This window comes from Microcebus murinus, chromosome 6 (assembly GCF_040939455.1).
Source record: "Microcebus murinus isolate Inina chromosome 6, M.murinus_Inina_mat1.0, whole genome shotgun sequence".
In the NCBI taxonomy this organism is placed as follows: Eukaryota; Metazoa; Chordata; class Mammalia; order Primates; family Cheirogaleidae; genus Microcebus; species Microcebus murinus.
The window spans coordinates 21,603,164-21,619,254 of record NC_134109.1 but is presented as its reverse complement, the minus strand read 5'-3'; the positions used below and the strand labels follow the sequence as shown (position 1 = coordinate 21,619,254).

The 16,091-nt window shown below is 35.4% G+C and overlaps 1 protein-coding gene, 1 long non-coding RNA gene and 1 other non-coding gene across 3 annotated transcripts in view; all 3 read right to left on the bottom strand.

Annotated features, from left to right (window-relative positions):
- GTF2A1 (general transcription factor IIA subunit 1) overlaps window positions 1-16,091 on the bottom strand; it is a 42,070-nt gene that overhangs the window by 13,446 nt on the left and 12,533 nt on the right. Inside the window, exons 3-7 of the mRNA XM_076003808.1 lie at window positions 12,830-13,034; window positions 10,331-10,395; window positions 5,740-5,815; window positions 4,421-4,554; window positions 1,750-2,076 (exon numbers count right to left, since the gene is read on the bottom strand). Coding sequence (XP_075859923.1) covers window positions 1,750-2,076; window positions 4,421-4,554; window positions 5,740-5,815; window positions 10,331-10,395; window positions 12,830-13,034 — 807 coding nt within the window. The remainder of the gene's footprint in view (window positions 1-1,749; window positions 2,077-4,420; window positions 4,555-5,739; window positions 5,816-10,330; window positions 10,396-12,829; window positions 13,035-16,091) is intronic.
- Window positions 11,641-11,784, bottom strand: LOC142871789 (small nucleolar RNA SNORA79). The gene has a single exon (XR_012919976.1). It is a non-coding gene; the product is annotated as a small nucleolar RNA SNORA79 (small nucleolar RNA).
- On the bottom strand, window positions 13,231-15,907 carry LOC142871439 (uncharacterized). Its single transcript, XR_012919690.1, has 2 exons — window positions 14,340-15,907; window positions 13,231-13,993 (listed from the first exon to the last, which is right to left on the bottom strand). It is a non-coding gene; the product is annotated as an uncharacterized LOC142871439 (long non-coding RNA).

The following is a 16,091-nucleotide window of genomic DNA, read 5'->3' as shown; positions in this document are numbered from 1 at the left end:
CATAGCCTACAAGGCCAAGAAAAACTGCTGTTTTTCACATGTGATGTGATTATCTGCATAGGAGACACAAAAGTCTACAGATACATTATTAGAATTAACAAAGACATTAGGAAAGTGGCTGGTTCAAGGATGAATATTAAAATCTCTACACATTTGTTAACCTAAAAGCCCTAAGGGACCACAAGATATTTACCATATTTGTACTAGTACCCCATAATTTATATATCTATAAAAAATAAAAGATCTACACATTTCCATACTACCAAAAAACAAATGGAAAACATAATGAAAACATGTCATTTAGAGCAGCATCAAAATTATAAATAATTAAGGGAATAAAAATGGACACGAGCCCTGAATAAGCACTTCCACATAAGACACAAACAAATAATTATATAAAAAGAGGCTGAAACTCATTAGTAATCAAAGAAATGCAAACTAAAACCATAATAGGACACCATTTCTACCTACCAAACTAGCCAAAATTAAGAAGCCTGATAATATCAGGTACTGGTGAGGATGTGTGGACATATGCACAATTATTATTACATACTGAATGGCTCGAGTGATGTGGTATTTTACTGCAAAGTTGAAGATGTACATGCTTTAGGATCAGCAGTTCAATGTTTAGGTATTAACACTCTCGCATACATGTTCCCAGAAGACACATAATAAAACATAACTATTTATAACAGTAAACAATTAGAAACAGTCCAAATGTCCACCAGATCAGAAAAATTGTTAAATAAATTATGGTATATTCAGCAGTAAAAATATTTATAGCTGTATGTGACAATTTGGATGAACCTCAGGAATACCATCTTGAGTAAAAAAAACAACTTGCCGAAGAACAGATAACAGAATTATGCCATTCATGTTATAAATGAATATATAAAACTAAATAATATGCTGTTTAGGAATATAAATACTTATGATAATATATAAAGGCAATTAATGATAAACACAAAAGGAGTGAGCATGAGTACTCTGATGGCAGAAGGAAGAGTATGGGATTGGGGAGAAGAACCAAGGGGACTTTAAGTAATGGGATTTATTTTTTAACTAGATAGTGAGCACTAGTGTACTTACATCTTAAAATATTTTTTATTCCTTTATTCTTAATTCAATATTTAATAAGAAATTATTTTTTAAAAAACTACTTAGATAGTTTAGAAAACTTTGTACTAAGATAAACAAGACTACCACATCTTAGGCTACAAAAGGCAATCAACATGAAAATTGTGGTAGACAAACATCTTGGACACAAGTAACTGTTCTAGTTTAGTTACTCATGTCTAGTTTAAAGAGGAAAACAAAGACGTATTTACATGTTTCTAGAAGATAGATACGAGTAGGTGAGGTTATTATAGTACTGATATGGAATTACTGAAGCAAAAGATTGGTAGAACGTCTATCTGTTCTACCAATGTCTTACCTTGAAGCCACATAAATGCATAAGCCAAAGAGTTAGAAATATTTGCACCATCTCTATTTCCTTTATTAATACAATTTATTAATAGTTTGGTAAACATTCTTTTTTATCAGCTATAAAAGCAATTATATTTTATAAAGATAAATATAGCCAGATAATCTAAAAACCTTACTAAAGTTAGAACAATTTAACTTGATCTTTAAAATCCTATGTTATATACTATCTAACAGCCTCTGGGGAAAAAAGGATAAAATTTGTCAGTTTGGTACCAAGTAATTGAATAGATTATTATTTCAATTCTTTTACTAGAAACTTACTTCTTCCACTTGCCCATCTTCGGCTCCATCTTTCTCTTTGTCTTCCTCTTCATCATCATCATCATCAAAGTCTTCTTCTTCATCTTCATCTTCTTCAGATGATGTGTCCCCAGTTCCATCAACTTGTAACACCAATGGAGCTTGTGTTTGAGCAGGCTGGGCCTGTGGTTGCTGTTGGCCAGTTGCAGTTATTTGTGCTTGGGCTGGTGTAGGTGCTGCCACTGTCGTAGGTATAACTTGAGTCTTATTTCCTGTAAATAAGATTTGCTGTGGCTGGATGATGACACCTGTCTGTGGTGAAATCCCTCCAGGAAGAGGAGCGAGTACCTAAGGCAAAAGAAAACCACATAATAGGAATAAGAGGATCAAATATGGTACACAGAAATAGCCTTAAGATTCACCAGAAATGGCCACATCTCATACACAGTTAAATCTACCACAGTACAAAGGTAATGTTTAACTAGTAACACTGATCCACTAAATTTCCAATTTACCATTCAAATTTCTGAAGGAAAAAGATTTTCTAACAATATCGCTTCATTTATTGAGGACTTACTAGGAATATGCCAGACATCAGGCCAAGATTTACACAAGTTTATCTGCTTGAGGAGGATATGGTTAGTTAATACAAGCTCAGTAACTTGCAAAGTTTACAGCCACTAAAAGGCAAAATATAAACCTTAGCTTTCTGGTCCAGAGTCCATGCTCTTACTGTTATGCTACAGTGCCTTCACATGAAGAACACTCGACTGAGAATCTGAAGACCTGGAAGAGGCAATATTGACACAGCAATGGCAAATCGTTTAACCTCTCTTGGCTTCTATCATCATTTCACTGTTAGACTAGAACCAATGGTTCTCAACCCTGGCTGCAAATTAGAACCATCTGGTATAGCTTAAAAAAAAAAATGCTGATACCTAAGCCTTACCCCTAATATTCTGATTTAATTAGTGTGAGATAAAAGCTGGAGGTTTTATTTAAAGCACTCCAGGTGATTCTATCATGAAACTATAGCTGAGAACCAACAGACCAGATAATTTTTAAAGTTCCTCCCTTCAGTATCTACAATTCTAAGGTAAACCGCAACTCAAAACAATGTATTAGCAAATATTACTATATGTATTATAATTCACCTATTTATAATTATAGTTATTAATAAAGAGCACTGAATGCCTGTTACTTGCATTAGGTTCAAGGAATGCAAAAATTGTAAGATGTAGTTATTTCTTTTAAAAAACTTAACAGATTAATGGTATACTAGACAAAGCAGTAACAACTCAAAAAGATAGAAGATATAGTAGAAATTATGAGCAACAGAAGAGGGTACCATATTCAGCTTGGGGAAGAGGTCATGGAAGCCCTCCTGGTAGGTAATACTTGACTTTCTGTTTGTGCTTTAAGGAGATTAGCTAGGTTTTTCTCATTGGTTGGTTGGTTTGGGGGAAGTGGTGGGTGGTGGGAGTAGCTGGATGGAAGGCCAAAGGCAGCATTCTAAATAGAAGAATAACATCAAGTGAAAACATCAAGTGACAGCAGCACATAGTTTTAGAAAGACGTAAGTTAACTGGATTAATTCTGCTCTGATTTTGCTTCCATCATCATACTATTTTATATAGACATATGTATACATCTGTCTCTTTTTTAAAGTATCTAAGTTCCTCAAGAAAATAACCATTCGTTTTTGTCCTCACAGTACAAGAGTATAACACCTGGCACACAAGTAGATGCAAATATTTAACTTTGATCTAAAGAGCACTAAAGCAAATAAATAATTGGGAGCATGGCTAAAAATAAACCTGAAGAGTTCAAAGAAACAAGATTCCAAAAGATCTTATAAACCATGTTGAGTTGTTTAGACCAGCAGTCTCCAACATTTTTGGCACCAGGAACCATTTTCATGGAAGACAATTTTTCCATGGACTGGTGTGGCTGTACGGTGATGGTTTCAGGATGATTCAAGTATATTACATGTACTGTGAAAGGGTAGGGATGCCTGGTTTAGACTTTTTCCAATAGGCAATGGGAAGTCACTATAAAATTTTAAGGTTTTTTAGAAAGATGACTATAAGTCAGTCAGGTTAAGAGGACAAGAGACTAGAGACAGGGGAATCAGTTAAGAGGATAATAGTTATTTTTTAATGACAAATTATGACAGTATGAACTAAGGCAATGACAAGTGAGAGAGAGAGAAACTATTAAGAAGAATTGGTAGTAATGATACCTTGGATACTGGAGGTAAGGGAAAGAGAGGATTCCACACACCCCCTTCCAAAAATTCATAAGCATCATGAAACTAGAGTCCCTTTCTTTGTTCACTCTTAAATCCCCAGCCCCTTATGAAAACCTCAATATTCAGTAACTGCTTGTTGAATAAAGGCCAAAGGACCAGCTTAGAAGGCTGGATGGAGAGTGTAGCCACTGACAAAAAAAGTATATTCAGGGGGATGATGAAAGATGTGCAGAGACAATAATAATTAAGTTTTAAACACACTGAATCTGAGTTAAGCTATGAGGTATACAAAAGAAATTTAAAATGACAGGGTCTGTAGCAATGGAGAAGAGTCTAAGAATTGTATACATATAGCCATGGGGAAAGAAAGGGGAACCAATTAGGGAATTCATATAGAAGAAAAAAGAATCCCATGGTGATCATAAGGGAAGATTCTTTTACCTGTTGTATAACAGGAGCTTGTACTCCACCTGGTTGCATTTGTGGTATAACCTGTTGCTGCAGAACCACTGACTGCTGAGGCTGAATGATATATTGGGCACCATTGGCTGCTCTGACCACTTGAAGAAGCTGGCCTAAAGCAAAAAGCATGTATTCCAAGTTACCACTTTAGCAGTGACTATCTCAAAATAAACGAATTCATATTGAATGTCAAACCACCGAAGGCCTTAGAAATTATCAAGTAGGAAGTCTAACAATTTTATTAAGGGCTATCATCCATACACAGTAAACTATAATCCTTCCCTTCCCTGACTTCCCTCCATGTATCAAATATATTGCTTACAATGTTTTATTTTCCTTATTTATCACTCTCATTCAGCTGTTTTCCAATAAGGTTTTAACAATAGATTATGAATCCTGATTAAAAGCTTAAATTATCTTTGCTAACATGGTAGGAGTCAAGAAAGAGCAGTAAGATCAGACATTTCAGGGGCTGTTGGTTTCTAAAGCTTTAAAGAAGTGAAGGCATAATAATTCATTTAATATCCTAAACCAAAGCACCACAGTACTTTGCTTCAAAATTCCTTAAAAGCAATAAAAGTTTGCTGAACTAATTATCATCACCACATAACACTAATTGTATGACTAGTTTATTTACAAAGAACCAAAACCCCCTAATGTGTTGCTTTAGATGATCCAGAATCTTGAATTAAAAAGTCAACAAATTATATCATTAAAATATGTAGCAAGACATGTCCCTAATTTGTTCACAAATTTAGAAATTAACAAATAAAAAAATTATGTAATTAAGATTACAGAAAACTCTTAAAATCCATGTAAATAAATTTTTCAAACACTAATATGCCAAAACACAGGAGCTAGACATCAGACTTTTGTCAATGAAGAGATACTACGTACAATAATAGCATGCAATAAATTTGCTCTTAAGATACTATAGGATTTAGTTTGATATCACAAATCAGTTAAAATGAGTCAAGTTTAACTAACTTGCAGGTTAAATATGTTTAGTGAAAAACTAAGTAAACAAGTGTTTTTATGTAATCATACTTCCATTCAATAACAGGGTTTTCATTCACGGATCAAAAGCTCAAGTGCAATTCTCATCTTCTCTACTGCATCCTCAATAATGATTACAGTTGCATGTGCTACAGCCCTCAAATAAAGTTATTTTAATAACCTAAACCAAATGGTAAAAGAAATATTAGTATTTCCCATCTTTCAATGAAGATAAAACATAAGAACTAGATGGCACAATTTTCTAAATTATATTTGAAAATGGTTCCATTATTCCTAATTACCTGAGTTTGTTAATATCTGTTGAACAGGAGTCACACCTGCAGGGAGTGCTAAGGTAGCAGCTGTTGCAGCAGCACTCTGAAAAAACAAAAACAAAAGAAAAAAAATCAAAGCAAAGCCACATATGTACATAGCAGTATCTCATTGTTTACCTCTAGACTATTTTAATAGTATATGAAATTTTTTGTTTACTATATACCAAAATGAAAAGTTCCAACAATAAGACCAAATCCTATCTTATAAAATGGCAAAAAAGACCTAGTTATTTCCAGCAATTAAATAGAACAATAATTGTTTTTTTCCCAAGAGAATGTGCTCTAAAGAAAACTTACAAGTACTGTAGTTCTCTTTTCCCCTTCCCTTCAATCTTCTTTAAAGTACCAAACCTTCCTATACTCAATCTAACCTATACATTTTTAGAAAACAGGCACATAAACAATGCTAACTATTCCATTATTGCTTCCTTTCCCACTCTTTGTTTCCTTACCCTCAATCCCTTGTTTTCAATCGATACACTTGAGGCAAAAGTGTAAGTATTTTCTTTTTAGAATTCTTAACTTTTTTAATTTCTACTAGAAGCAACAGGTACCTATAGAAACACTGTATCTTCACTTCTTCTAAGATGCCATATTATCAAAAAGAAAAATATGGGCCAGGCGTAATCCTAGCACTCTGAGGCCAAGGTGGGCGGATTGCTCGAGATCAGGAATTCAAAACCAGCCTGAGCAAGAGCGAGACCCTGTCTCTACTATAAATAGAAAGAAATTAATTGGCCAACTGATATATATCTAAAAAATTAGCCGGGCATGGTGGCGCATGCCTGTAGTCCCAGCTACTCAGGAGGCTGAGGCAGGAGGATTGCCTCAGCCCAGGAGTTTGAGGTTGCTGTGAGCTAGGCTGACGCCACAGCACTCACTCTAGCCTGGGCAACAAAGAGAGAGAAAGAGAGAGAAAGAGAGAGACAGAGAGAGAGAGAAAGAGAGAGACAGAGAGAGAGAGACAGAGAGAGAGAGACAGAGAGAGAGACAGAGAGAGAGACAGAGAGAGAGACGAGAGAGAGAGAGAGAGAGAGAGAGAGAGAGAGAGAGAGAGAGAGAGAGAGAGAGAGAGAGAGAGCGAGAGCGAGAGCGAGCGAGCGCATTATATTTTAGGTAAAACATGTATTGATAACAGATTAATACAAAAAATATCTTAAAAATCTTAAGAGAAGTCACAAACTTTTTAAAAATGTCTGCATTTTAAAATGGAGTTAGTATGTGATATTTAAGTTATGAAGATATACATGGGATTTATATTGGGCATTTCTTTAAATTCAGGATAAATTCTTAATTTACTGCTTCTAGAGTTTTCCACTTCTTGCACTCTCTCGAAAGAATCACACCATTCTGTTTTTATATTCTGTGCTTTAAATATTTTTATGTATCTCACTATACCTATATTTAGGTTGTGGTTTTTTTTTCCTCCTCCCCCCTTCAATCTTCTTTAAGGAGTCAAGCCTTCATGCATTCAATCTAACCTATAAATTTTTAGAAAGACAGATATTTGTATAAGCCAAGAAAATAAATATAAATGTGCTCTGGAGATGCTAACGCCAGAGAAGTCAACAAAAAAAACTTCGAAAATTACACTAAACTGGGTTAATAATACAACTACTATCTAATCTGGGCTCTAGATATATAGCTTTCCAAGAAAATATGTTTGTTATTGCCACTTGACAAGCCTAAGGAATCTCCCTATCCTGAGCCTAAAACTCTCACTGTTATCTCTAGAATCCAACTATTAATATAATTCACCAGGTTCATCCATCTTTAAGTTAAATATCCAACTATTCAATTTAAAATAAACCTTCTCTAATAGGCAAACCAAAAGTCATATTAGTTTAAGAAACATTAACAACCACTTACTATTGAGAAATATTATTTAGGAATATTAAATGCTATAATTTTTATTTGGTAAGATAATAGATTTACCTCTACTGGCAAACTGATACAGTAGTTTCTATAAAGCATACATAACACAATAACCACCTGCACACCTTCCACACATTCAAGTTGCTCAATAAATATTTGTTGAGTCATGTATCATAACCAAACCACCTTTTATTTAATGACCATTAAAAATGTCTCTTTGTATGAAATAGCCCAAATGTGAATAATGTATTAGAACAAGCATTTCATAAAGAGAACCTGAAACACTGGTTTGATATATTAGTTCCCTGAAATAGCCTTCTAATATTATCACTATCCCACATTTTCATGAAATTATGTTCATTTCTAAAGCACACAGAACCATTAGAAAAATCAAACTATTTTTACTGATTATTTTTGAACAAGAATAATAATGCAAACCAACAAAAACTCAAAACACCTTTACTGGTAAAGAGCCTACATTAATTATGTTTCAGTACATGCAACGGTGACTAAACAATATTAAAGCAAAATGTTAAAATATACATAAATGCTAATCCATTTTACTAAATGACATTTCTGACCTGTGATCTGTTTAAAGATACATGCTCCTCTGAATCAAAGAGATACAACCATTAAGTAAGAGATGGCCCACTGATACCCCAGAATTAACACATACCATTAATTCAAAATTCTCTTCCACAACATTTAAAATTCTTAGAAATTAGAAGGGCCTACCCACAGAAAAAAATTTCTGTTTTAAAATGATGGAAGTTATTCCCAAGGACGGTCTTAATAACACTAACTGCAGTATAGACCCTATAGTGAGACTTTTTTTCTTTAAGGGTAGAGGTTAAAAAGAAATTTGGGGCCTTAAAGAATTTTTTTGAATAAAAATTCTTATAAGAAATAATAGGTATGCGGCCGGCGTGGTGGCTCACGCCTGTAATCCTAGCACTCTGGGAGGCCGAGGCGGGGGGATTGCTCAAGGTCAGGAGTTCGAAACCAGCCTGAGCAAGAGCAAGACCTCATCTCTACTATAAATAAAAAAGAAATTAATTGGCCAACTAATATACATAGAAAAAATTAGCCGGGCATGGTGGTGCATGCCTGTAGTCCCAGCTACTAGGGAGGCTGAGGCAGGAGGATCACTTGAGCCCAGGAGTTTGAGGTTGCTGTGAGCTACGCTGATGCCACGGCACTCACTCTAGCCTGGCAACAAAGTGAGACTCTGTCTCAAAAAAAAAAAAAAAAAAAAAAGAAATGATGGGTATGCAATTTTTATTATTTTCATACAAAAGAACTGACTGTAGTAACTTGTTGAACTGCAAGTACAAATAGAGATCCTTGTTATTTGTGAATTTAAAAATTGCAACTTCTATTATCATGTGGAAACTTGCGATTCTGCCAAGGGATGAATTTATGAAGCTAGTAATATATAGAAGGAAGACCTTTGTCACGTAGGTGAGCGCTGCTTCCTATCTGGCTTATAAATCAATAATGAGCTCTGTGGTTCACTATTTATCATTGAACAAAGTAGAAGTGATTTTTAAGAATATTGCTTTGGGGGGAGGACAGGATGGGTATATACCATAATGAGTGCGATGTGTACCACCTAGGGGATGGACACACTTGAAGCTCTGATTCGAGGGGGGGGGGACACAAGGGCAATATATGTAACCTTAACATTTGTACTCCCATAATATGCTGAAATAAAATATATATATATATATATATATTGCTTTTTGTTTTAAAAAATCTGAATCTTAAAAAAATCTCATTGCTAGCATTACATAGACTAAGAGATCTTTTCACAAATAATGATTCTTACCTTTAAAAGTTTTGTCTGAATTTAAAAATACAATGTTAGAGCTGAGACACTACTCTATGAAGTTAATAGTGTGTATATTTTAAACAGAAGAAAATCCATTTATGAGAAAGTATTGAACTACTCTAATCAGACTGTGTTTTAATGTTTTTCTAAAAAGAAAATTCAAGGATGTAAGTAAAGATTTTCTAAAAATCTGAAGTTCTTTCAATTTTACAGTTAAACTGAACCACAGTTGATGAGAAATATTATATACCCTAAGTGTAATTTGAAAATTTGAGGACTTGTGAAGTTCAGGGAATATGGCTCAGAAATCTCAAAATCCTAATGTAATTCAACTGGCTAAAATGCATTTTAAGGTAGCAGTTTACACATTATAAGGAAACTTATTAGGCTACATATTATGGTTAAATCAAAGCAAATATTTTTAAATGTTTTGTTTTAAAAAAAGTTATCCTGAACTATCCAAATAGTTCATCTTCTTTTTTAAAAAGTTTACAATTCTTAGCATTCCTGATCTCTTACAATTAATAGGTCTCCTGAAATAGAACTATACTTAGCATAATAGGTTAGGTCCTAAACCTGCTTTTCATAGTAGGAGATGAAATAGCTCTCACAAAGCACCATTTCTTTGGTATTTTTAAACAAAGAACTGCATAACTTTATAAACTTTCATGTATAAGTAGCAAGCTAAACTTTATATTTGCTGCTAAATTCAATATTCAGAAAACTAAATAAAATAGCTGTTTCATTCAAGTCTTCAATGAACTTCAAGTTAATATGCACTATACATAGGTATAATCTCGATTAGGATTAGAATAAGCAGAGCCAATCAAAGTGCTACATTCTGAGTCTTACCATGTTTGATGCATTCATATGTTGTATCAGCTTAGAATCAGGAACAATAACTTGTGGTGCTGTGGCTACAAAAAAGAAACATGCAAACAAGAAACCATGAGGCTATTTTATAATCACAAGAATGCTATACAATGCTGAAAACTTTTTTATGTTTTCACTTTTTCTGCATTCAAATGCTCTCAATCATTTGATATCTAATGTTATAAATTTTATAAATTTCTACTGCAAATAACAGCTGTGATGTGCCCACCCTATACTGGAAAACAACAAAAACAATGTAAGTGACAATTCCTATGGATGCAAGACAATTTAGGAACGTGAAGTAGTGGAGATACCTAACACATTAATGCATTTCTGAGCATTAAGTAAACTGTACATTTGCCCACGCAATTTAATCTTGTCTTGCTAATTCAGATTAACTGTTATACTGACATAATAATATCACTGTTGAATGAGTTACTAATCCGTTAAGAGTAAATTCAAGGGCCAGATGGGGTAGCTCACGCCTGAAATCCTAGCACTCTGGGAGGCCAAGGAGGGCAGATCTTTTGAGCCTGGGCAAGAGTGAGACCCCGTCTCTACTAAAAATAGAAAGAAAATAGCTGGCCAACTAAAAATATATAGAAAAAATTATCTGGGCATGGTGGCACATGCCTGTAGTCCCAGCTACTCAGGAGGCTGAGGAGAAGGATTGCTTGAGCCCAGAAGTTTGAGGTTGCTATGAGCTAGGCAGACGCCACAGCACTCTAGCCGGGGGAACACAGTGAGACTCTGTCTCAAAAAAAAACAAAACAAAAAAAAAAAAAAAACGAGTAAACTCAAGAAGTTACAACTGGGTTTTTTCTTTTTCTTTTTTTTTTTTTTTTGAGACAGAGTCTCACTTTGTTGCCCAGGCTAGAGTGAGTGCCGTGGCGTCAGCCTGGCTCACAGCAACCTCAATCTCCGGGGCTCAGCGATCCTACAGCCTCAGCCTCCCGAGTAGCTGGGACTACAGGCATGCGCCACCATGCCCGGCTAATTTTTTGTATATATATTTTTAGTTGGTCAATTAATTTATTTCTATTTTTGGTAGAGACGGGGTCTCGCTCAGGCTGGTTTCAAACTCCTGACCTTGAGCAATCCGCCCGCCTCGGCCTCCCAAAGTGCTAGGATTACAGGCGTGAGCCACCGCGCCCGGCCTGGTTTTTTTCTTAACCTACATAGTCCTTTCTCCCCATATGACAGTTGCCAGAAAGAAGCCTGCTACTTTCATCAGCTGTTTTAAAAATACAAATCAGAAATAATGGTAATATTATTTAAGGGAAACAGGAATTTGTTTGATTCCGCAAATTTCAGAGAACAGACAGATAATCCCATTATCCCAATATTCTCTGAGTGAAGAAAATCAAATTTTAATTTATGATGACCTAAAATCCTAGTGCCAGGCTTGAAGGCAATAGGAGGAACAGTCATCAAAAAATGATTAAAGCATAAAATTATTTGATAAAAGGTACAGATTAAAATCTGGTATTAAAAGTCTTATTTGACATAAACAGTGAAATAACCCAAACAGCTCTTTCTCTTGTGTATTACTATCAATTTTAAGTCTTAGATATACTCTGAGATGGGGCAAATGGTAACTAAATGATTATCTTAAACTTTTCAATTACCTTCATTAACCTTTCCAGTACCTGTAGATTCACTGAATTAGAAGGCCTAGAAAGTTTTATAACTGAATATATATTTGTCATCACAGGAAAACACTTGCTACATGTAATGGATAAAGCTCCTTAGCTTTTTCAGGGCCCAGATTTTCCTCAGCTGTAAAATGGAGCCAAGGGCTATTTTATAAGCTCTTACAAGGCATCAGTAAAACAGTATCTATAAAATGAATTGCAGAATGCAAAGCACTAAGGAGGACACAGTCTAGCTATAATCCTAACATTCTGGGAGGCTGAGGTGGGAGGATTGCTTAAGGTCAGGAGTTCAAAACTAGCCTGAGCAAGATGGAGATCCCATCTCTACTAAAAATAGAAAAAATTAGCTGGGCATGGTGGTATGCCCGTGTAGTCCCAGCTACTCAGGAGGCTGAGGCAGAAGGATCACTTGAACCCAGGAGTTCAAAGTTGCAGTGAGCTATGAACACACCACTGCACTCTCTGTGGGGCTTCAGAGCAAGACTCTGTCTCAAAAAATAAAAATAAAAAAATAAGAATATAGTCATAAAAACTAAACTAAAACATGTCTTTGAAGGAGCATGTTGCACAAAGAAAGTAGACAACTATTTTATTATATAAAGCCCTTGGTAAATAGAATCCACATTTTATACAAATTTATACATACATATACTTCTCAGCTAACAGAAAGAGGAAGAAAAAACCAAAATCAATAGTCTCTTTTTTTAAGGTACACCAAACATTCCTTAAAAACAAGGTCCAAGAAACCCAGAGTACTTCTCATCTTTCAAAATAACAAATGTAATTTCCAAATCATTAAGAAGGAAAACAAATCCATTCTTACCTTGCTGTGATGCAGGAATAAGGACCTGCTGGGTCTGTGCTTGCTGAGGTACCGTTTGCTGAGGTTGAGTTTGCTGATGGTGGTGATGGTGATGATGCTGTGGCTGCTGGGGTTGATGCTGCTGCTGAACTTGCAATAAAAGCTGCTGCTCTTCTGAATGAAATCCATCTACTGCCCTAGACTGCATTAGTTTATTCTCCCATAACTAAGGCAAAGAATATTAAAGATTTCTAAGTGGAAAAAAAATAACTCTGGATATATGGATAAAACATTTTTAATTAATCTGTTTATAAAATTCTTTCATTTTAAAAGCTGATACAGCCACAAAAATATAATCAATCTCTAATTCTTACCCCAATGTAAACAATAATGAAAACAAATTTTTAAAGTATCAAATCTCATTTTTGCCATTTCAGATACTGGAGAATTTTTGTGTTTTTATCTTTGACAATCTTTTTACAGTAATCCCTTAATTATCAGATATTGTTTAGCAAAGAGTTTCATATAAGCAACTTTTTTAGTAATTAAAGAGTATCCTCTATAATATCAAAAACATTATTGTAAGTATTTTTATGGAACTCTTTCCTTAACACAGAATTTTCTGCCTCTAAATAACATAGACAGAACATAAATCCATCTAGAAAATGAGAAACAGAGGCAATCCCTGATTTAGAAAAGCCCAACTTTCCATCTGTCCAATCCTACATAAGAAAAAAGAAATAGCAATGCCTGAAGGCCTTAGAGGTTTTCCCAATCCCTCACATTTCTTGAAATTTCCCTTTCTTCCATTATGCCAAGGATTGATAATCCTTCTCTGCTTAGCCATTTATATTTTCTCATTTCACCCTAGAAGAGGTTCTGTGATAGAAAAAAATCAGAAATCGACAAAAATAAAAAGGAAAATATTGCAACTATTTCATTCTTCTCCCTAACACATTTCCTCACTACCAAGCTTAATGTTCAATCTAGAGTTTCAACCCCATAAGCAATTGACCAAAAAAGTCACAAACTATTCCTTGAAAATTTAAATTGAACTTAAATCAGTCATTTCGCATGCAGAGATCCACACATATTTTGTTTTCTCATCCAGGATTTGCTCTTAGGACATTGCCTAAGTCTCACCTGAATCTTCTATCAGATCCTTCAAGAGTTCCTTTTGCCATACTCTGAGATGTTTTTTTTTTTTTTTTTTTTTGAGACAGAGTCTCGCTTTGTTGCCCAGGCTAGAGTGAGTGCCGTGGCGTCAGCCTAGCTCACAGCAACCTCAAACTCCTGGGCTCGAGTGATCCTTCTGCCTCAGCCTCCCGAGTAGCTGGGACTACAGGCATGCACCACCATGCCCGGCTAATTTTTTTTTTTTATATATATATCAGTTGGCCAATTAATTTCTTTCTATTTATAGTAGAGACGGGGTCTCGCTCAGGCTGGTTTTGAACTCCTGACCTTGAGCAATCCGCCCGCCTCGGCCTCCCAAGAGCTAGGATTACAGGCGTGAGCCACAGCGCCCGGCCTCTGAGATGTTTTTATTATCTCCTGAACCTTCCAACCATTCCAGACATTCTAGATTTGTGTCTACATGCTATTAACAATTCCACCACATCTCTAAAGGCTAAATAAAAAAGTAATTCAAGGTCAATTTCCCAATGTAACCATCCCACTAGCAGGCCTCGACTTCCCTGAAGCCTATCCTTACAGAGATAGTAACAATACCTACCTCCTTGTTGTGAAGATGAAATAGCATACTCATGTAAAATACTTAGAATCTTACATAAATTCAGTGATCAATAACTGTTAGTTATTATTAATATTATCGGTGGCGGTATTAACTGTGTAATAATTATACCAGAAGTCAGGAAACCAGTTAGTTCTGGTTTGGCCATTAATGTGACCAAATCATTTACCTTCCTTGGGCAGCTTCCTCACCTAAAACAGGGGCAAACTGAACTAGATTACTTCTAAACTCATTTCCAGCTGATAAATCTAAGTCTCTGCTAATCCCAGATTAAAAATAGCTAGTTTCTTCCTGTGGTAACAAAGCACTACTTTTTCAGAGTCCATGTTTTGTCTAATTCATCTCTGTACAGTGCGCATCTAGCATAGCACACCATTAAAACAGGCATTTACATGCCGAATAAAACACATAACAACTAATGTATCATACATAGTAAGGTTTCTAAACACTCTGCTATTACCCAAACCTTCTACATCTTTTCCTCTCTTTCAAAACAAAACAAAGCCTAGTTTCCCACAAGCCAAAAATCAAGATAAAAAAGTCCTATTGATGCTTTAATAGTTTTTAAACCATAATTTTCCAAACTTAATGCTTCACTTTTTTCACCTCCAATTGGTCTACCCATGTACTCTGGACCCATCACCTCAAATGGAACTTCTGTGATAATGGCAAATATTAACAAATACATATTATGTGTGGGTACCACAATTTATCTAGCCATCCAAGTCAACAACCTAGGAGTCAGAATCCACTCCAACACCCCATCATTATTGTCTATTTCCCTTCTGAAGCACTGTTCCAATCTATCCCTACTATTATGGCCCTGGTCCTTCCCATACACTACTACTACTGCAAAGTGCAGTGATGAATTGACCGAGCTCATTGAACCCTGCATCAAGTCATGCATTCTACAAACAATTACTTAGTCTCTCCTATATGCCACACCATGTTAGAGGCACTGAGGAGAGTGAACAAACTCAACAAAGTACTTGTCCTCACAGAACCTACATTCCAATGGAAACTTATACTTCCAATCTATCCTTTATACATCAGTGGTCCTAAAAATGTGGTTCCAGAGCCAAAAACATCAGCATCCCATGGGAACTTGTTAAAAATGCTAACTCTCAGGTCCCACCCTAGACCTACTGAATCAATAGCTCTGGGGGTGGAACTAATAACCTATTTTAATAAACTGTCCAGGTTATTCTGATGCATGCTACAGCTGAGAACAGTTGCTTTAAAGTCTAAAGAACCTACTTAGACAAAAAGAGAAATTTTAATATAAATGGTTATATTATTTTAAAAGCAAATAAAAAAATAAAGTCTAAAGAACCAATGTGGGCCGGGCGCGGTAGCTCACGCCTGTAATCCTAGCTCTTGGGAGGCCGAGGCGGGCGGATTGCTCAAGGTCAGGAGTTCAAAACCAGCCTGAGCAAGAGCAAGACCCCGTCTCTACTATAAATAGAAAGAAATTAATTGGCCAACTGATATATATATATAAAAAATTAGCCGGGCATGGTGGCGCATGCC